Here is a 20,939-nt window from a genome sequence, read left to right on the forward strand (position 1 = left end):
ACCTCTACTGGTTCCCCTCCCGCCCCTCAAATGTGAAGATTGCTTTTATCAGTTCTTTATCATTATATACATATATATTTACTTTTGGTTTGCAATTGAAGATGTCTGCTTCAGCTGTGGGATGTTGTGATTTTTTTTATAATTCTGTTGATTTATGGACAAAGTTACTAATCCTGAAAATGAACAAACAATATCTGATAGTTAAGATTTTTTAATAATAATAATAATTTAATTTGAGTTGATTACTGTAGTTAATGTAAGAAGCACGTGTTTTTTGTTAAGAATATTTTGAGCATTTTATGCCTTTAGTCAATAGCGAGAGTGGAAAGATTGTTGAAGAGCTGCAGCATATTAACTATATGTACCTTTAAACAGTATTTTGACACTCGCTGTATATTACCACTGCATGTATTTTTTTCTACTTTACTCTGAATCTGTGCTCCCCTGTCCCCCTTCCGCCACCTCCAGGTTCGTCACGCGCTTCATCGAGCTTGATGGCCTCACCTGCCTCCTCAACTTCCTGCGCAGCATGGACTACGAGACGTCCGAGAGCCGCGTCCACACCTCCGTCATCGGCTGCATCAAGGCCCTGATGAACAACTCACAGGGCCGCGCGCACGTCCTCGCCCACCCGCAGAGCATCAACACCATCTCGCAAAGCCTGCGGACGGAGAACATCAAGACCAAAGTGGCGGTGCTGGAGATCCTCGGGGCGGTGTGCCTGGTGCCCGACGGCCACAAGAAGGTGCTGCAGGCCATGGCGCACTACCAGAAGTACGCTGCGGAGAGGACCCGCTTTCAGGTGAGGGGAAATTGAAGTGGTGCTTTAATACCTCGGGTACAAGCATACTTACTTTAAGGAGCCTTTGCTGGAGACACGAGCAGACGGAGATTATGGAAAAAGGCAGACACAGTATTTTAAAGTAATGCCAAAATAAATCAAGCTGTAGTCATTTTAATAAGTTGGAGACTCGTGCTTTAACACCCTCAGATGGTTGGCCTCAGGTTAAGTCAACACTTTGGGCATATTAAAGGCAGGTGAGGACATCCAGAGTTATGGAGGTCAGGGCATGTGTAGCGCTTTAGCGACTAGCAGGACTGAGTCAACAAGCCACATCTCGCACCCCCCCCTTCCCAGGGCGTGCGCTAAATCATGCCTCCTCGGGGTGAGCTAACACCACAGGAGTTGAGTGATTCCCAACTTATGAGGCTTTTTTTTTTAATGCTGAGTTGTGATTAAGCTGCAAATGTATGTCGGGGGGTCAGAGGGAACGCAGGGTGAGAAGTGCAACCTGGTTCCCCTCAACGTTGTGTCAGAACGATAAATCAAGATCTCAGTGACACGTTTCTTTCATCTCTGTCCCAGTTGCTACGGTATCCTGTGATTTCAGTGTTGACGTATATTTTCGATCAAAAGCACTGCTGACTAACCCTCCCATCTGTGCCGACCACGCAGACGCTGCTGAATGAGCTGGACAAGAGCACAGGCCGCTACAGAGACGAGGTCAACCTGAAGACTGCCATTATGTCCTTCATCAACGCTGTGCTCAACGCCGGAGCCGGAGAGGTCAGCGCACCCACATGCCTTTTTAGATTACAACCTATAAAACATCAGGAAAACTTAACTGTAATATAGTTTCAGTATTTGGGAAAAGACATCATCAAAGGGAGAAAAGGAGCAAAAAGTCATAGGAAATGTGTTATTTATGTCACTGGTATGTTATAGCTAACCAAGCATATTTGCTGAAAAATGTTAACACTTATCCCAAGCTGCTGTTAGCTTGCAGTTAAAAGTTATATGTGAACTTAAAGGGGACATGTAATGTTCATGTTCATATATATCTAACTTTCTACTCTATGGAACTTTAAAGGATTTCTGTGGCGGGAGAGTTGGATGAGAAAATTGATACCATTCATGTTTCTACAGTAAATGTGAAGCAACAGTGAGCAGCTCGTTAGCTTAGCTTAGCCTAAAGACTGGTCAACAAGGGCAAATAGATGGCTTAGCTCTGTCTAATGGTTCCTTTTTCATCCCAAACTTCCTCCGGTATTTTCTCAAGTGCTAATAATGTTCTTAGGAATGATGAGTTCAGATTCCCAGGTTCGTGCTAGATAATTAAAGATGATGTGCCATTATCACCATTTGTGAAGTCCTTTCTTATTGATTATGTTCTTCTATATTTCTAGGACAACCTTGAGTTCCGCCTCCACCTGAGGTACGAGTTCCTGATGTTGGGCATCCAGCCGGTCATCGACAAGCTCCGGGAGCACGAGAACGCCACTCTGGATCGGTGAGAGTGAGACCCTAATGAGCAATCGGCTAGTAATTGATCATCCTCTTTGACAAAAACATACTTCACCCTTGTGTTTTGTTGAGATTTGACTGTCCTTCCTTGTTGCCCAGGGTGAGGGTGCAGTAAATACTCAGACTGTTATTTCTCCTTGTCCAGGCATTTGGACTTCTTTGAGATGGTGCGGAATGAGGATGACTCCGAGTTGGCCAAAAGGTTTGATACGGTGAGTAACTTAAAATCCCTCATAGACACCAGTCTGTTTCTTCATCTTACTACTTTGGTTGTGTGGCTCAAATCATCAAAAGGCAAACAGAGCAATGTTGATCAAGTTGATAGTAATTCAAAAGTCTTTTGTTTTGTTTTTGATAGACCCACGTAGATACTAAGAGTGCCGGTGCCATGTTCGAGCTGATCAAGAAGAAGCTGAGCCACACAGACGCCTACCCCAACCTCATCTCCATCCTCCAGCACTGCCTGCAGATGCCCTGTGAGTACATACAAGGAGTTTTTCCTCCTGGGCCTTCTTTCATAATGCTCAAATTCCAGGACAAGTAAATTTGAGGTACTGGAAAAACTATAATATTCCAAACATTACGCAGATAAACGAGGCGGTGGCAGCCTGCAGCACTGGCAGCTCTTAGACCGGATCCTCCAGCAGTTAGTCCTCCAGGACGACAAGGGAGAGGACCCGGACGCCGCCCCTCTGGACAACTTCAGCGTGAAGAACATCATTCGCATGTAAGTGGAGGTCTCACCGTCCTCGACCGAAGCCGCCCGTCGTACAAGAGCAGACTCACAACCCCTGCCTGCTGACGGTGTCATATAGTGTATTTCTACTCACGAGTGTGTAAGGATGTCTGGAATAATGCAAACACTGTATCTAAGTCTAAAGCCATATTACTAGTAGCCTCCATACTTCTCGAGCAGGAAAGAGGCAGAAAACACATGGGGTAAACAAAAAATGTCATTTGCGAATTGGCATTTTTTTCTTTTTAATTAATTTAAATTACGGACATGGCAAATTCATACAGGATTAAGATCACAGACAACCTCCGCAATTCTTCCAAATAACTAGAAGTCCACAGGTAGAATAGGGCTGTAGGATATTACTGTACGTGGGGATCCAGGCCAAACATTGTGCTGTGATTTATAACATCATAAGAGGGAGTTACTGTAAGCGCACTATACATCCGAGTGCTCCGGGCCTTTTTAAAAGCCTCCTCTTATTCTCTGAAGCTGTAAACACGCTGCTCTCATTTCTGGAAAATCCTTGTGGTCAACGCATCCCTCCTAACTATGATCAGAGATGGAGTCTGATATCAACATGTGGGCTTAATGTCAGAATGCTTGAGCCTGGAAAGGCAGAGAAGCAGCAGAGATCAGCATCAGCGCTTTGTTGTGAGGAAGCATTTACAGTAAACCAGCTTTCACACGTGCAATAAGACCTGTTTCAACACTCTTGGTCATATTTTTTACTCTGGAGCTATTGCGACGGCAGTGGAGAATGTGATTGCACAGGAGGGTCAGGTGAAGTCAAGCTGGCAGCAGTGAAGGGTGGGGGGGGTCGTAGTTAGAATCAGCAGGAAGCCATGCACTGAGGGTGAATTGGCATGAAAGCGTAAGCTGGAGATCAAAAGGAAAAAAGGGCTCTAATCGCATTAAGCGGGGCAGGTCGGCCAAGTCAGCCATGTTTAGGTGCAGTCAAGCAGTCATGGAAGACAACAGGGAGACATTATAATTTTAGCATTATGACTTGGATGTAGATGCTTTCTGTTTCCAAATGATCACATTTGCTGGGGGCTTTGTGGTCTGGGTTTCACTGAAATAAAAAATCAATCTGTTATTGTGTTCAGGAGCCCAAAGTCCACGGTGTGTGTGCTGCGTGTAGGTGTGAAAAGGTGGCATTCAGGGCTTCGTCTTTACTCCCAACAGTTAATTTCAGTTTCTCTTTCAGACGTTTTTTCTTTCCACCCTCCACTTTTTTTTGGTTGCTCCCTAAAGCAGGCTTCACATCAGTGACGAATGTGTTTAGTCTCAGCGGGGGCGAGAGCCCCATAAAACATGTGGCGTGGTAAACCTTGGCTCCCGCCCGCTCCCACTTTGTTCACTAATTCAGCCACTACTGTTTGTGCAATCAGCTCACTCGAGCGCAGTTCTTTTCAGTGGCGCGCGGAGAGCGAACTGAGACGCGGTGTCTTATGCCCCGGGCGTCCATTACTGTCCATTGCAGATCCATCCGCTCTACATATCTGCCAAAGCCTCGTTGTGTTTCCATAAACTCTCCTGGAGTAAATTACGCCCTGGAAAGATTTGCATTAAACTGAGATTTCCTCATTGTTTTGGGCTGTGTGCCGGCGGCCCGACAACGTACGGCACGTCTTGTTCCGCGGCCGCTTGGGGCGGGAGGAGGGGGGGATGTTAATACAACTGTTAAAACAACTGGGGACGAAGCCATCCATCATCTGCGGTCACCATGACTACTTTTTAAAATTAACACTCTTGTGCAGATCACATTCCCCTGCGGCTGCGTAAAGGTTATTTATTTGACCGGTGAACAATAAAGTGATTGTGTCTTTTTCATTTTAGCGTGTTGGATCCATGGCGCATTGCTCGAGCTGTAATTAAAGCAGTGCTGACTTTGTGATCAAGTGCAGGCAGTCCTGTTCACTAACACCAGCGTTAAGAGGACAGAAACCTGATTAATGATTAATTTCCTTTTTAAATTGCCTCGTGTGCATTGATTACAAGCAGTTAAGTGCGAATCGTTACCGTGGAGAAGTTGCTTTATCCTTGTTGGCGGTCGTACTTCAACACTCTCTCATGCTCTTTCTTTTTCACTGTTTGATACTCTGAAACATGTCTATTCTCTTCAACTCTAGCCACGGCTTCCACCGATCCTCAAGGTTTTTCACTTTTCAAATGTTTTCTCTGCTAAATTAATTTCTCAAAATGCGCCATTTGATCATCTCTGCAAATCTCCCTTAATTCTCCTGTTTTTAACCGATAACTGTGCAGCCCCCCTCCCAATTGCCTCATCTCTTATATCAGTTGATCCCACATTTATATCAGAACATCATGCTAACCTGTTTCACCCCTTCATGCTGAATCCGCTGCCCAAGCGTATAACTGAATTTAACTGATTTCAGCCCTGCAGGATTTGTTTTAGCGCTAATGTTGTCATGCAGCTTAAAAAAGGGGTAAAACTGCATCAACCCAGTCAAGATGCCTCTTACAAAAAGGAAAGATTGACAGTTGAATTTCATCAAGATGTTCCGCCTTGACTGTTGGGCTGCTGTCGACCCCCACATGCCAGTGTTTTTGTTTTTTTTGCAAGGCTTTTCTCGGTCTGTTCCTTGTTGCCAGCGCTTACTTTTGTTTGCTCGGTTCACAGGTTGGTCAACGAGAATGAGGTGAAGCAGTGGCGTGACCAGGCAGAGAAGTTCAGGAAAGGTAAGACCTGTCCGACACACTGCACTCTGCAGGTCCAAAGAGAAAATGCATCATTAAAATGCTTCATGCATTTTTTATTATATTTTTTATTATATATATTTTATATATATATATATATATATATATATATATATATATATATATATATATATTTATATATATATATATATATATATATATATATATATATATATATATATATATATATATATATATATATATATATACATACTGTATCTCAGCCTACAAATCACTATCTGCTTCTCTGTATGTAGCGCTTCCCGTTTTGCATTTCATTATCAGAATCAACCTTGTTTGAACACACTCATTATGTCCCCTTTTAGATCACGTCGAGCTGCTGGGTAAACTAGAGCGGAAGGAGCGAGAGTGCGAGACCAAGACCCAGGAGAAGGAGGACATGATGAAGACTTTGAACAAGATGAAGGACAAACTCCAGCGCGAGGGAGTGGAGCTGCGCTCAGCCAGGGAGCAAGTCCTGGGCCTGTCCTCGCGCATCAATGACGTTTCTGTGAGAAGTCCTGCTTTTAAATATTTTACACAATATGACGTACAGTGAGTCAGTGATATGCTGCTCTGTTAGCGCATAGCTGATTGCTAGGTGTTTGATCATCTTCTTAATGGACAATTTTCTTTAAACAAAAAAAAACACTTTTCTACAATTCCGGTAAAGAATAATCACCCTATTAAACAAAGCTTAAAAAAAGGTTTCTCACGACATATTAGACAAGACCGATATTAATGTTGTCACAATGCATTTGTTGCAGAGATTGGTTTCAAGGTGGGTGTAGCTTAGCACAAACAATAGTGGGAGGAGGAAACAGTCGATGTTGCCTTCCAACATCTCCACAGCTATCGTATTCAACCTTGACGAGATAAAAACAAGACACTGTAGCTCAAGGGGGTTGGCTTACGTTAGCTTCTGCATTGAAGCTAATTCCCAGTCAGCAGCAGCTGGGCCAAGTAACTGGGCCTCAGTCATGGTAAAGTTGCTATATATACTGTATATTTATTTTTTATAAAACTTTTAGCAAAACTCAGCTATTGTTGGCTAGTTTGCTAGCTGACAACTTATAACATAAGCAAGACTGTTTTGGAGCTGTTTTTTCCTCTTTTTGTGAAAGCTTGCTATTTGTCCCTGCTCTCAGCTAGTTTTGCTTTAAATTGATATATATTCTTTATCTAACTCTCGGTTAGGCAACAAATACGCATTTTATCAAAAATGTCAGAGCATTACTGAATGCACTTGAACGTTATTCATGATAACTTTATTTCTTATTTCCGTCTCTCCACCAATAGGGCATCAGTGTTTCTTTCCCACCTCCTCCTCCTCCTCCCGGCGGCCCCGCGGCTTCGCCTCCACCACCTATGATGGGTAGCTTTCCTCCGCCTCCTCCTCCGCTACCGTTCAGCTGCCCGCCTCCTCCGCCACCTCCTCCCCCACCCGGCGCACCGCCTCCTCCACCGGGAGCCCCTCCGATTTTTGGAGCCCCGCCACCTCCCATTCCCTCTTCATTCAACTCGGCGGCCAGCATGCGCTCCAAGTCCATCCCTCAGCCTTCACATCCGCTAAAGTCCTTCAACTGGGCCAAACTAGGAGAGGTGAGAGGGCGATGAGAACATCCGCTTTGCCAGACCACGTCGGGTGAAAATAATGAAACTTAATTCAATTTTGATATGATAGCAATATAGTCTATGGTTGGTTAGCTGATGTTAGCATCATTTTATCCCTGATCTGAAGTAACACAGAAGAACATTTAGAAGTAGTACCAGTTAGTTAGTTAGTTAGTTAGTTAGTTAGTTAATCTCTTATATCCCTTTACCCCTTTTTCAGAATGTGATCAATGGCACCATCTGGAATGACATCGACGACCTGAGAGCTTTCAAGATTCTTGACCTCAAGGACATCGAGAAGATGTTTTCAGCTTATCAGAGACAGCAGGTTTGGATTATTCAGCAAGTGGGATACAGTATTTTGGACTGCTCTATTATGACTCGCAGTTCGGTGTGTGTGTGTGTGTGTGTGTGTGTGTGTGTGTGTTTATTTTGGCGATTGGCATTAAAGGGCCAGTGTGTAGCATTTCGGGGGATCTATTAGCAGAAATGGAATATGATATTCATAACTATGTTTTCATTAGGGTGTAATGACCTGAAACTACGAATTGTTGCGTTTTATTAGCTTAGAATGAGCTCTTCATATCTTAACTGGGCTGCTGTAGGAATGTTACGTGGGAGCTTTTCACGTTTTTACGTTACCTGAAGGCCACCGTAGTTCTCTGACACACTCGTGAAACTCCAGTATTGTGAGCTGCAGAGTGCAAAACCATGGCACCACCAGCCACCGTCTTCTGTTGTTCCTGAAGTAGTGTTGTTATGGTATGGAAGGCCTCTGAGGCGAACAACGTTACCACGGTTTTGCCCTCGGTGGCTCACGTAAACGCAGTCTTGGAAAAAGAGTAGTGAGTTGCTGTCTGCAACCTCATTTAGATTCCACTAAACCCTATACACTGTCCCTTTAACATATGGACGCAAGTTAAATCAGAATTTTGCCATTCTTCAACATGTCTGTGTGCGTGAGAGTGTGTGTGTGTATGTGTGTGTGATGGGCTGTGAGGTGGGATGTCGTAAGAGAATTCTTGAGAGTGCCAAGGGTCCAGCTCCAGGCCAACACAAGCAGCTGCTCACTGCTGAATGCCTTATTGTTAAAAAAAAAAATGCCACAAAGCTCCAGCTTTGCCCGAGTATCTGCAGAGCGTTAGTGTGAGAACTGGGTTACCGACTGGGGTCTTCATGGGCTCATGGATCAGGGCAACACAGAGGAAACACCACTGGAGTCACGGGGGAGTCACGATGCAGGAAACGTTCTTTTTCCAGGGACTAACTATGTAATAGGGTAATTGCAGTATGCAGGCCCCTGGGGTGATTCCATACAATACATAGCAATTACTTCTCTTTATGCTACAAACTAATTACACACCACTTGCCATGTGATAGAATATTGTGCGCATACATTTTTATATTTTATTGCGGGAAATGGGTTTCAGTGGAATGTCGATACGCCCTAATGAGTTTCTAGTCATCACAGTTTAAATCAAAGGCTCAATGAAGGAGCGGTGCTTGGCGAAGTCTCTATAGAGGCGTCACCATTGTTCAATTGCTTTACAAGGTATTTTACTGCCATGCTTAAAAGCCTTCTTACAGTTAAAAGCACAACTTCTCTTTTCAGGCTTTTATTAAAGAGCAATGGGTCATTTGAGGCTGTTGCTGACAGTGGTTTACTGTGTGTATTTATTTATACAGAGTAGGTTTTTATTGGCACTGGCCGATGGTTAAACAGCGATCTCTATGGATATAGCCACATAAAAAAACCTGAGGCCCTACTGGCTTTGACAACTCGGTTCCATTTGGCAGAGAGCAAGGCTCCATTCAATTCAACGTTGCAATGTTTATACATGGCATAATTGCTTTTTCTTTTTAAAAAAACTTGTCATTTTGCCTTTCGTTCAAAATGGACTATTGTTTACATTCGCCCTCTGTAGGATTCCTTACCACACTTAATTTTTCATTTTCTTGTTTTTCCATGTCAAGGCAAATGTAGATGCAATCAAAAGAACACATTATAGCAATCGTGACCTCCTTAAGAACACAGAAACCAAAATAGAGCACAGTTTAAAAAACTTGCACCAATGCAGATATATTTCAGACTTTTCAACATAGACTTCATGAGCCCCTGATGACTCGGTCAGCCGATTATTAACATTTCGTGCTCACAGAAGGCTTCCCAGCTTCGGCTTGTAGCGTGCATAGTTGTAGTTCTCTGCTCTAGTCACCACCTTTTTTTTTCTCTGCTTGAAGTGCTAATCTTTGCATGTGTTTTCAATTACTCTTTTTTTGTGTGTGTGTCTCTCTGCACTCTCCCGACTGCCTGGGCAGGACCTGCTCACTAACCAATCCTTCAAGCAGGTGAGTCAAGAGGTCCTCCGTCATCTTTATCTCATGGTCCCCTACCTCCACTGCTCTATCACCTTCTTCTCTGCTATGCAGCAGACGGCCGGGGAGGCCAGCTCCTCCTATAATGAGTGTGTTGATATGTGACTCGTCTCTGGTCTGTGTTTTTTAATCTACAAACTGAATGAAAATGACTGTCAGTGCTGGTGTTGATAATTACCAAATTGATGTGCTTTCCTGCGCCGTGACAAGAGTGTGTGGATGACGCATTAAGATAGCTAGCTAGTTATAAAACATGAAGGGGCTAGTCTCCAGTTGGTTGAGTCTGCTTGCTATGCACAAGGTAGCAAAACTGCATTTTGAATAAACCTGCCTTTAGCATGTGGGCCAGGTAGGGTTTGGCCCCCCTACCCGGTGCCAAATCTCCGTCCGGTGCCAGGCCCCATGGGTCAACGCGGGCATGGAAAAATGACTCTTTACAAGCCGCATCTGTTTCACACACGTCATAGTCTGCAACCTCAGAAAGGACTTTTTTTTTTTGGCAAGCGGGGAAACCGGCTCGCACCATAAATAGAATGTGTACACGCAGCCCCCATCCGGTTTTCTCAGATATGTATTCATTCTCCCTGTGGAGTTTTTAATGCTACATTGGCGTGAAGCTCACAGAACTATCTGACTGGCCAGAACCAAGTTTTGCACAGCGTTTCCTGTTCCTCCGAGAGGTTTATAGCATTGTGTTTGCAGTGGTGACTCACCAAATAAAAAAGTCCTCTCACAGGACCTACTTTCTATTTTTTGTGACTCCTGTTTTTTTTTCACTGCATTTTTGGGGGGTTTTTTGTCCTGTTTTCATACAACTCTGTCCAGGTGTCACAAAAAATAGTTTTTAATGAGACGTGCATTATGGCCTACGAGAACTGATGCATCAGTCAGTGACTGCAAAAGCAGGTCAGGCCAATTACTGTATTTGGCTCGAGTGCAACTTTTTAGTCTTTGCTTGATAGTGGCATTGATCAAACTTTGTTTTTTTTTTATTTATTTTTTTATTTTATTTTTTTTTATCTGCCTTAAATTTACACATTGTTAAATACTTAGAAGAGGTCATGTCATCTCTCGACCAGATAAAGAAGTCAAACAAATGTGAGGCGGCGGCTTTGCATTTCATATGAGCACTCTTTTAGATGGAACAATATTAATCTGGATCTCTGTCTTTATCTTTCTGCAGAAGGAGACGGGCTCTATGGACGACATATACGTCAGCACGCGGAAGGTCAAAGAGCTGTCGGTTATCGACGGCAGACGTGCGCAGAACTGCATCATCCTTCTCTCAAAGTACGGGTCCCATTCATAATTCTTAATTAAGCTTATTAACTATACTGTTAGTTAGATTATAATTGTGAAGAGATGCTCTGAGCACAGGCTATGGTGACCCCTGGGTCAGAGGTTAGAGCTGTAACTCGGTGTGGAGCTGCTTGAGGCATGTTCTTCTTATGTCTGGTACGGGACACAGGACATCTGCCAGTGTAACTGAACTACCATCCACGGTGAGAGCAAGCTGAGTCATATTACAGACAGAAAGCATTGTCTCTGGAGTAGTAGGTTTTTTGGTCTATTTTGAAACATTCAAGTACTATCAATCTACACATATAAAATAGATTAAGACACATAGAAGGCCTCCCCCCCTCTCCCGAGGGGCTTCAAGTCTTACTACATTAGAACCGGAATCAATTCAAATCCCCTCAACAATATGGTAACCTTTTGTGTCAATCCAAAGCCCCGTTGACAATTTGGATCAATAAACAGACTTCCTGAGACCCGTCTCTGTCTGACAGAACTGCAGCATGGTCCCTGGATTGCTCTCGTGTCAATAGCAAATGACCCGAGGATACAAACTAGACCCAAATGGGGTCAGCAGTCACTCAATAAGGCTTCGGTGCGAGGACTAACAATGCTGTTATTGATCACAATCCGGGCACACTTAACACTGATCAGATGCATTGCAAACAGCTGGCAGTGCTCCGGGGTTGACTCTGGTCCAGAGCAGTATTCAGAGTATTAGTATCAGTCCGCTGCAGTTTTTTTCTGTTGTGTGTTTGTGATGTGGCAAATATTTAAAAAAAAATTTGATGAATGGAATTTAACTAAATGTTCTTCAACTGCAGGTTAAAAATGAGCAATGAAGAGATCAAGAGGGCCATCCTGGAGATGGATGAGAGGGAAGAGCTGGCCAAAGATATGCTGGAGCAGGTGAGCTTGATGGATGATCGTGTACTATGTATGTACGACAGCGGTGTAGTAGCAGAGCTCATCAAGTCGATTACCACTGTTTGGATAGGTAACAACAATGTGTATGGATTTGATTGATTGGGAAAGAAAAATATATGTTCTGTTGTTTCTTCAAAAAGGTTTGATGTACTTTTCCTAGTCAGCACTTGGTCCAGACAAAGTGATATTATACAGTATATAATAGATTTCAGTAATGTTTTGATAAAGAAGCAGAAAGTTACCATTTGAGATGTTCAAGGGCCCTGGGTCTTTTCAGTTTGTAATTTTATATGGATAACGTTTCAGACAAACCACACAGCTAAAGTATAGCCTGCTTTATGGTCTATTTTATCTCTTAGACTTCTAAGCAATCTGAGTTATTTTTGCAACCAGAGGAGTTGCACCCTGATGGCCATTAAAGAGATGGCACTGCCACATTGACTTCACTTTTCAGACCCGGTTAGGGTTAGATACTATGCATTTTAGTTTGCTCCACAGACATGTGGATTAACGTTGTTATCCTTGCGTCTTTGCAGCTGCTAAAGTTTGTCCCAGAGAAAAGTGACATTGATCTGTTGGAGGAGCACAAACATGAGCTGGAGAGGATGGCCCGGGCCGATCGCTTCCTCTTTGAAATGAGCAGGTACATGGCACACGGCACTGCATTATTGTACAACACTGCGCTTCAGATAACAGCATTGGTGTGTTAGCTGGCTGATTGCTGTCGTCTGCAGCCAAACCACCTGCAAAGCAAAGATTTGCAATTTGCACGGCTGGTTAACGTTCATGCAGTTCAAATTGGGAGATATTGTGATGATCATTTGCACAAAAGTCATTGTCTCCGTTATGAAACAGATGTGCTATGTTTGTATCTGACTGACCAAAGTGAACAGCATGCAGATTTTGTACAGAATCAAGATGTCAGCCACTCAACCACAAATAGATCTTAAAATATTACAAAGCACGACGTCTGGTGGAGAAGAATAAGCTTTTGAAGCAGCACGGTGAGGTTGCGATCAAGAACAAGCCTCAAAAACGTCAGGGTGATGGATTCGCCATTTAGCTGTAAAAAGAAATCATGGCTGCCCTTTGACGACTACCGTCACATCAGAGTTTTAAACCAGTTATTTTTTTTCTGCATTCCATCCTTTCTCAGAATCTGTGCTATTTGTTCAAGATAATTAAACCTTTTCATTTTCTTCAGTGAAATATTACCCTGTCCACTTTGTTTCCTTTTGACCGCATCTCCCTGGTTTCAGCAATACATCTGGGATTTAGTTGTTTCTTTTTTCACCATTTAATATCCCTGGTCTGTCTTTGAAATTCTCACTCCCTCCCAAAGTGAACTTTTAGGCAAGTTTAACACAACCCATTTGTCAACTCTCCAACTTGATGGGAGCCTATTAGATGATAAAAGGCCTGTGAAAACTGAGAGAGGGAGTTTTGTATGATTTGGGGACTTCTAGCTTTGAACTTACACTCCCCTGGACACAAATGTGACTCACTTCCCTTTCTGTTTTTCTCTTTTCCTTTTATCTCTTTCCTCCCTTCATCAGAATTGACCACTACCAGCAGAGACTGCAGGCTCTGTTCTTCAAGAAGAAGTTTGCAGAGCGTCTAGCAGAAACCAAGCCTAAAGTTGAAGGTAAGGACAAACTCATCAGAGGCCACTAAAACGCTTAAATAAGGCCGGCACTATTCTATGTTTCTCTTTTTGTCAACAAAGAAATTGATGACAATAACAAGTATTGTCTGCTGAAGCCTGATATGTCCTCTTCCTCTGTGCCACAGAGCTCCATTGTTGTCCAGAAACTATTAAAAACACAATCAATGAGCCACACTGTTGCACTGGGTGACATGTTCCTTCATTAGCATGAACACACACACTAATTTATTTTGGCTCAATCCAACATATACTGTCCTGCTGCCACAAATACTCACTAGAGCACCAAATGGGTATCAATCCGTGGCTGAAAAAAGTCCCCAACAAATGGGGCAAATTGGGCACATTACAATAATTAATGCCCCCCAAAATTGTCATATAACCTCCGGTTCTGAGAAGTGAAGCCAATGCGAAAGCGCATTAAACCTGCATTCTCTACTGGCCATCAGGGGGCAACTCCTCTGGTTGCAAAAAGAAGTCTGATTGTGTAGAAGTCTATGAGAAAATGACTCCATGAGTTCATAGTCTCAGTTTGGGATGTCCAGATCCCATCTCAAAAATCTGTATCGGGGTCGTTCAAAACATTTAGTTGAATGATCAGTATCAGCTAATGAGCTACACTGAGCCTGATCAGCTGTCACAGAGATGTTTTCACTCGCAAAGCATACATGCTGAGCTGATGTGTGTGTAAGAGGCTCAGGAGCTAAACTCTGGGAGAAAAAACCACCACACACAATAAACAACAGCAAAATAATTTTTTAACCTAATTTATGTGTATTCATTTTATTTCGGCCCTGAGTGGAAAATTTGTTGCGTTTTGCTGTCATATATGTGTTTCACCGCGGGCAGAGCCCCGTGAGCAAAAGGTCAATGAGAGGGATTGCAACTCACGCAAAAGATGTAAAGCCGACAGAAATACACACGTATACAAGTCGTTCAGGTAACTCCAATAACGCTGGAGGACAGAGAGGGTTTGTTGAAATATACTTTAAGGAATAGCTTGGATGCAGCTACATTTTCTTCATTCGATTATCAAGTATAGACATCGGATTGATTTTAACTCCAACGGAACTTGAATGCACTTGAAGTGTGCACTGTGCAGCTGTGCTGAGAAGGAAAGTAGAAGTACATTTCATGTAGGCTTACATGCTTACATGAAAAATAGTTTCATGCACTTTAAATGTCATCAGCTTTGAACGCTTCGACCGGCGCCTTTCACGACGACTTGTGAAATCCCGTCTCTGTTGTACGTGTGTGCGGTGAGAGCGGGTGGCCGACTGCATATGGTCTCCACTGGTGTGTTTTTTCCTTCCGAGCCAGCTTCCAGGTTACCACGGAGGCTGTTTTGGAAAGTTGAGAAATACTGCAGCTCACTTTAAAGACTCCGTAGACCGGCTGTGCTCACGGGTGTGTCGAGACTGAGCTGTCACTGTGTCCGTTTGAGCCAGAGTTGCTCCAAAGACACTTCTTCGCTGGCCTAAATGCTTTTTTTTGGGGGGGGGCTCTGACGAGCACATCATATAATTTGCGCCAGCAGCTTTTTATTTGCAACGAGTGCTGACTGACAGTTTAGCCCTGCGTGTGCTGTAGCTGGTTTTGTATTTTCTGACACACATCACTGGAAAGAGAGGAGCAGAGCAGAGGAATAATCCCGTGAGTTAGAGACTCCAGAATCTTTGTTGTTGGATCCAGACCCCAATGTTCATCGATGCCCGTAATAAAATCCGTATCCCCCTCTTATTATTCATGTTACTTTCTTACATACTCTAGATGAGACTGCATTTCCCTGGACCACCCAGCACGTTCAATCGAAGCATTTCATGAGACAAGTGCAGTTGGCTCGCCAGACCTTCCTGCACCCCTTCAGAACCCTGTCAGCAGAGCCAGAGGAATGGTTCCCATGCTGAAAGAAAACTGTAACGATAACAACATGGGCTCTGTTAATGGTTTTCACATTCACACCGAGGTTTTCCTCTGTGGAGAGAGGGAACCACCTGCACTTAGCCAGACAAGTCTGTTCTCTGTTGTTTTATGGATGGATGGAGAGACGTGATGGGTTTCTCCACTGAGCTGCCCAGTTGTTTTGGGGAGTATTGATCAATCATCAAGAAGGATTTTAGAAATGAAGGAAAGGATTGAGAGCCTTTGTGGTGCGCACGGTTGAGACTTTCATTTCCATGTGTGTGCATGGGGGGGCTGAGTGGAGAAACAGAATGGAAAGGGGTGAGAGTGGAAAAAGGCCAGTTCATTATATAATATATAAGGTCAAGTGATGCACTAAGCAAAGTGCACACACATCAATCACCAACTATATGATCTCTCTAGCTGCTTCTCTCTCTCTCTCTCTCTCTCTCTCTCTCTCTCTCTCTCTCTCTCTCTCTCTCTCTCTCTCTCTCTCTCCATTTTTCCCTCCAGCCATCCTGAACGCGTCCAAAGAGGTGGTCCGGAGCAAGAGGCTGACTCAGATCCTGGAGGTGGTGCTGGCCTTTGGCAACTTCATGAACAAGGGCCAGAGAGGCAATGCCTACGGCTTCAAGGTCTCCAGCCTCAACAAGATTGCTGACACCAAGTCCAGCATAGACAGGTGGGCCAGGGGGGACTGTGGTTACTTGCTTTTTTCAGATGTCTGTCGGGAAAAGATGTCCTCACATTTGCTCAGAATACTTGTAAATGTGCTCCCTAGGTTCTCAGATTTGGCCTCAAACTCAGATTTCTGGGACTGCTAGTAACTAACGCAACACGACTTTCCTTGACTTCAAATTGCCAAAATGCACACAAATTGGACCGTTAGCTGCTAGCCATCAGCTCCGCTGTCACCATGTTGAGAGCTTTGTGGAGGCAATTCCTCAATCATAGACATTTTTTTTTAATTTTTTTTTATTAATTTAGCACCTTTTTAAAACTTTTAAAATGTCCCATCACCATGGTCCCTTGTCCTTCTCAATCAATGTGGATATACATAGCTCATTTGTTCTGGATTTTTTATAGCACCACCACCATGTCATATGATTGTATTTCTAAACAACTTGCTTTCCTGAAAATAGCAATATCTGACATTCCTGGTGAAGGTCCTAAGCCTGCAAATTAAGTAATGATAAAGTGTTAAAACTGGGCGAAAACAGCCTAGGATTTAAGGGGTTGAAGAAAAAATTATATTTTAATTCAAGAAGATCTTTCAATAAGCAATTCTACAAGAAGAGGTTGTTGTTGAAATGCTCTTGTCTGGACCTGCGATTCAACAGGAACATCACCATGTTGCACTACCTGATCATGATCGTTGAGAAGAACTACAATGACACGCTGCACATCCAGGATGACCTCAACAGTGTGCCAGAGGCCGCCAAAGTGAAGTGAGTGCACGACGGTTGTTCACCATAGATGTATCTTTTGTTATCATGCTTATTAAGCCCTGAGTGCATGAGCTTTAAAGCATCGCAATGAATACTCAATCAAAACACTATGCTATATACTGTATACTGCAGGATGTGGTCTCTAATATGATTAAGTTCTTTTCTAATTCCTGCTTTTTTTGAGAACATTTTTTTTAAATGTAAATCAGGACACAAGTTTGTTCCCCAAAACTTGTAGGGAAGTGCAGTACAAGACATTTGACTGCCTCCATATCTGTTTTTATTTTTCTGTTTTTCACCAGTTTGTCGGAGTTGGAAAAAGAGGTGCACAATATCAAAAGTGGACTGAAGGCTCTAGAAGCGGTGAGTCGTTATGCGTTTGTGTCACGTTCCCTCCCATCGGTTCTTCTCCGGTCTGTAATCATGCTTTTGGAGCAAAGCAGAGATGGACGGCGGGGCGAGGTGTTTTAAATGTCCCACACTGACATGGAGCAGCACATTTTACATTCACAGCCACACACAGAAACAAGGACACACATATTACACTTCACAGAGGTCGACTGTTTTTTCTCCGAAATGATCTTCCGCAGCTGAGGAACCTTAAAATCATCGCCACTGAGCGGACACTCTCAACTTGACTCCGCTATCATCTGTCTCTCTGTCTTCCTCCTTCTTCTTTAAGTATACAAAGCACATAAAAAAAACTTAACTTTACCACTTTTCATTCTTTTTCCTCGCCCTCCAGGAGCTGCACTACCAGCAGAGCCGGACGCGGGAACGTGGGGACAAGTTTGTGGCCGTGATCAGCGACTTCATCACCGTGGCTGGCTTCAGCTTCTCCGAGCTGGAGGACCAGCTGAGTGAGGCCAAGGATAAGGTAGAGAACTGCATAGCCGCTCCGTTGTACAGCGAGCCATGTTTGTGAGAGACTAAGTTCATATGTCCATGTGGGTGGCTCTAATGCACCCTGTGCTAGTCGTCCTCACTGTCACTGTTAAACATTCATGATGGACAGCCCGTAGAGGAGGGAGGAAGACAGAATACTAAAGGGAGAAACCCTGAAACCGCTGAGCGTCCCCCTTAGTCCAGCGTGATGACTTCAGCAGCTCCGGGGAAACCCAGCATTGACAAGATTCCCCTCTCTTTCTTTGTGTTCGTCTCTTTGAGTTGGTGTAATCCACACTACCCTTCTTTCTACTACTGGGACAAATGGCCTTTTGAACCTTACTGGCTCATGCATTGATGAATGGTAGGAAGTATGCAAGCTGAAGACATCAGCGGGACTGTGGGAGTCCCAAAGTTAGACGGTGTCGAAAAGATTTATGTGACCGTGTTATTTAATGCGCAGACCTTTTGGCGCTCCGTTGTACGTTTAGCATCCAGATGCTGACACATTAGAAGCTTTAAATCTTTCAGACTGCATTCAATAGTTCCACATATCACATTTTACTTTATTTTGAGGCCCGTCCTTTTAAAAAATAATTGAAATGATGTTGTGCTAAAATGCCCAGATTACTTAAGTTCACCAAAAGGATCGACAGATTTTGAGATGGACAGATAGGAAGACAGGAGGAAGGGCCCTCAGGTTTCATGTAGAGCCTCCCCTCTGCTTAATTATTTGTTCAAGAAGGAGTTTGGTTAAAAGGGAAAACGGGCCAGTTGGGACGTCATGGGAACAGAACGGGAGGAGCAGGGCACCGGTTACTGCTGTGAAACAAAAGAACCTATGTTCACCGGCCCAGACTCTAAACACACTTTTCCTAGCACAACCGTGTGTGTGTGTGTGTGTGTGTGTGTGTGTGTGTGTGTGTGTGTGTGTGTGTGGTAAGTAGGGAGTCTGACGCATCAACTCAGTGCTTGTCAAGGTTGTCTGACGCTCCGTGAGGGTTTCCAGTGGAATACAAATATGGAAGTGGGTGTGCGCGCGGCGTTTCGGTCGAAAGAAGGTGGAGGAGAATGACTAAACAGAGCAGGCAGTCCAGTGGGGCTCATAAATCTCCATGGCAACAAATGTGTGTGTCTGCGAGAGACACACACACATACACACACGCACAGAGACTACTACATACATTACAAAGGATTACAGTTGTCCGAGGTCATGGGGGTTATTGGGACAGAGGTTTCCAGAGGACAGAGGGATTTTTCTCTTATCCGGAGAGATTGGTCGGGTTTATCCTTCACAACACACCCACACGTCGACATGTTCTTAGACAATACAAGATCTATCTCTATCCAAGAGCAAAACAGCTCAGTTTCCAAGTCATTCATTCCACTGCTGTCTTACCTACAGTAGATGGCGGTGGACTCAAGGAACAGACAGGTGTACTGGCACAGGAGCAGAGCTGGGGCGGCAGCAGGACGGTCTTGCCAGCCATGGGTTAGATTGTGTTATAGTGTGACTTTGGGTAGTTTGGGTTCACCAAAGTCACACATTGACTTAAAAGAAACCATCAAACCGTCGAGGCAGCAGTAGACCAGCATCCCCGTGAACTGTGAGGCAAAATTACAGTTTTTTTCAATGGGGTCTTGTGGCTTTGGCGAGAGAATAGATGGATACAGCTAATTTCAGTTCCCTGTTGGAAACATCTGTCTCACGGCAAGATCTAACAGCCATCTTTGGCATTAAAAGTTAGCTAGGGCATTCGCCAACTGTAGTTGACTGACATGTGAGAGCGTGTTGCTGAGATAGAGAAAGATCTCCAACAAAGTTTAGTCTATCTAAAAAAAAACTTTCGGAAGATATGTGGCTTGTGAATGGGTCCAATATTCACTTTGGTGAGTATGGAGCAAAAGAATTGGTCCTAACCGGTGTTCACTTCTTCCATTGGAGTTAATAGAATCAGGACATGCCGCTAGTCTCCCCAAAGGGGCGGGGCAGTGGTGAAACCCACGTGACACAGATACAGGAAACGTAATGTTTACCATGCTCACCATTTGCTAATGCCAATAGTTTCCACAGATATTTGATCATAAAGCAAGGTATTGCAAAGTTCAAATTCTGACCTGATGATGGCGCCAGAGGAAAAGGCGAGACACCACTGAGCTCATAACACCTCATCCTGTGGACATGACAACGAGATTTAAAAAGCAATCCATCCAATAGTTGTCAATGTGTTTCTTCAACTATAAATGTCAACCTGAAAATGAGAATGGTTTGCTCTGGAGAGGAGCTTGTGGAAGTATTAAGTATATGCCAGTTGTCGTAAATGGACAAAAAACATGCCACTATGGCCTTATAAAGGTCTGCAGTTTCTCACTCCAACAGCATCTGGTTTTAAATCATGTGACCAACAAATGGGGTGTGTTTCTTCCATGCTGTGGGCAATGAATGGATCAAACACAGCTGATCCTTTTTATGCATATTATGTACCAATTTCCTTCAACTTATTTCCCACTTGCCCTCTTTCATTGAACCCACCAGCTGCTTATCCAAGTACTTCAACTATGACACCATCACACTACTATTTTTTTTTTGCTCCTTCACTTAATAAGCTGGCACAGACTGGCAATGAGGTGGGGGGGGGTCAAGACCACACTGATTCTCTGAGGATGTCCCTGTCTTCCTGTACAAGTCCTGTGTGCTGGATAGAAACATTTCATGTTGTTTGTAAATGGATGCAGTTGAGTTCGTTAGGTTTCCCTTGAGTGCATTTTAATAGCAAGTTCCCATGCAGAACAGTCACAATACTCTGTATAACTGGCAGGAGTTAAGCCGTGGTTATGGAGAAGGTGCCAAGCAAGACCAAATCCATGATGTGTTAACCAGAGCCAGTCTGAAACAGCCGGTAAAAAAAATTGATTTTAAACAACTTTAAATCAAAGTGCTAGACAATGTCTCCATGATAAACAAATATAGACACAAATCTTAACACAAACAGCCGGGACGTAGTGAATGCTCTACCAAGAATACAAAGAGATATTTAGCCTCTCACAGGGCGCAACAGTGTGTGT

The 20,939-nt window shown here is 43.7% G+C and overlaps 1 protein-coding gene across 3 annotated transcripts in view; it reads left to right on the forward strand.

Annotated features, from left to right (window-relative positions):
• The window catches only part of daam2 (dishevelled associated activator of morphogenesis 2), a 96,688-nt gene that overhangs the window by 71,672 nt on the left and 4,077 nt on the right, over window positions 1-20,939 (forward strand). For 2 of the 3 annotated variants that reach the window (XM_068717735.1, XM_068717736.1), the window contains exons 6-24: window positions 469-802; window positions 1,457-1,567; window positions 2,188-2,291; window positions 2,451-2,517; window positions 2,664-2,781; window positions 2,894-3,032; window positions 5,686-5,744; window positions 6,089-6,273; window positions 7,062-7,364; window positions 7,597-7,704; window positions 9,696-9,725; window positions 10,936-11,042; window positions 11,873-11,957; window positions 12,512-12,618; window positions 13,532-13,620; window positions 16,054-16,222; window positions 16,881-16,988; window positions 17,291-17,351; window positions 17,734-17,865. In XM_068717735.1, the coding sequence (XP_068573836.1) occupies window positions 469-802; window positions 1,457-1,567; window positions 2,188-2,291; window positions 2,451-2,517; window positions 2,664-2,781; window positions 2,894-3,032; window positions 5,686-5,744; window positions 6,089-6,273; window positions 7,062-7,364; window positions 7,597-7,704; window positions 9,696-9,725; window positions 10,936-11,042; window positions 11,873-11,957; window positions 12,512-12,618; window positions 13,532-13,620; window positions 16,054-16,222; window positions 16,881-16,988; window positions 17,291-17,351; window positions 17,734-17,865 (2,416 nt within the window). The remainder of the gene's footprint in view (window positions 1-468; window positions 803-1,456; window positions 1,568-2,187; window positions 2,292-2,450; window positions 2,518-2,663; window positions 2,782-2,893; window positions 3,033-5,685; window positions 5,745-6,088; window positions 6,274-7,061; window positions 7,365-7,596; window positions 7,705-9,695; window positions 9,726-10,935; window positions 11,043-11,872; window positions 11,958-12,511; window positions 12,619-13,531; window positions 13,621-16,053; window positions 16,223-16,880; window positions 16,989-17,290; window positions 17,352-17,733; window positions 17,866-20,939) is intronic. The other variant, XM_068717737.1, reaches the window with a different exon arrangement.

This window comes from Cebidichthys violaceus, unplaced genomic scaffold (genome assembly GCF_023349555.1).
Source record: "Cebidichthys violaceus isolate CVI_PGR_0920_01 unplaced genomic scaffold, fCebVio1.0.p SCAF_22, whole genome shotgun sequence".
In the NCBI taxonomy this organism is placed as follows: domain Eukaryota; kingdom Metazoa; phylum Chordata; class Actinopteri; order Perciformes; family Stichaeidae; genus Cebidichthys; species Cebidichthys violaceus.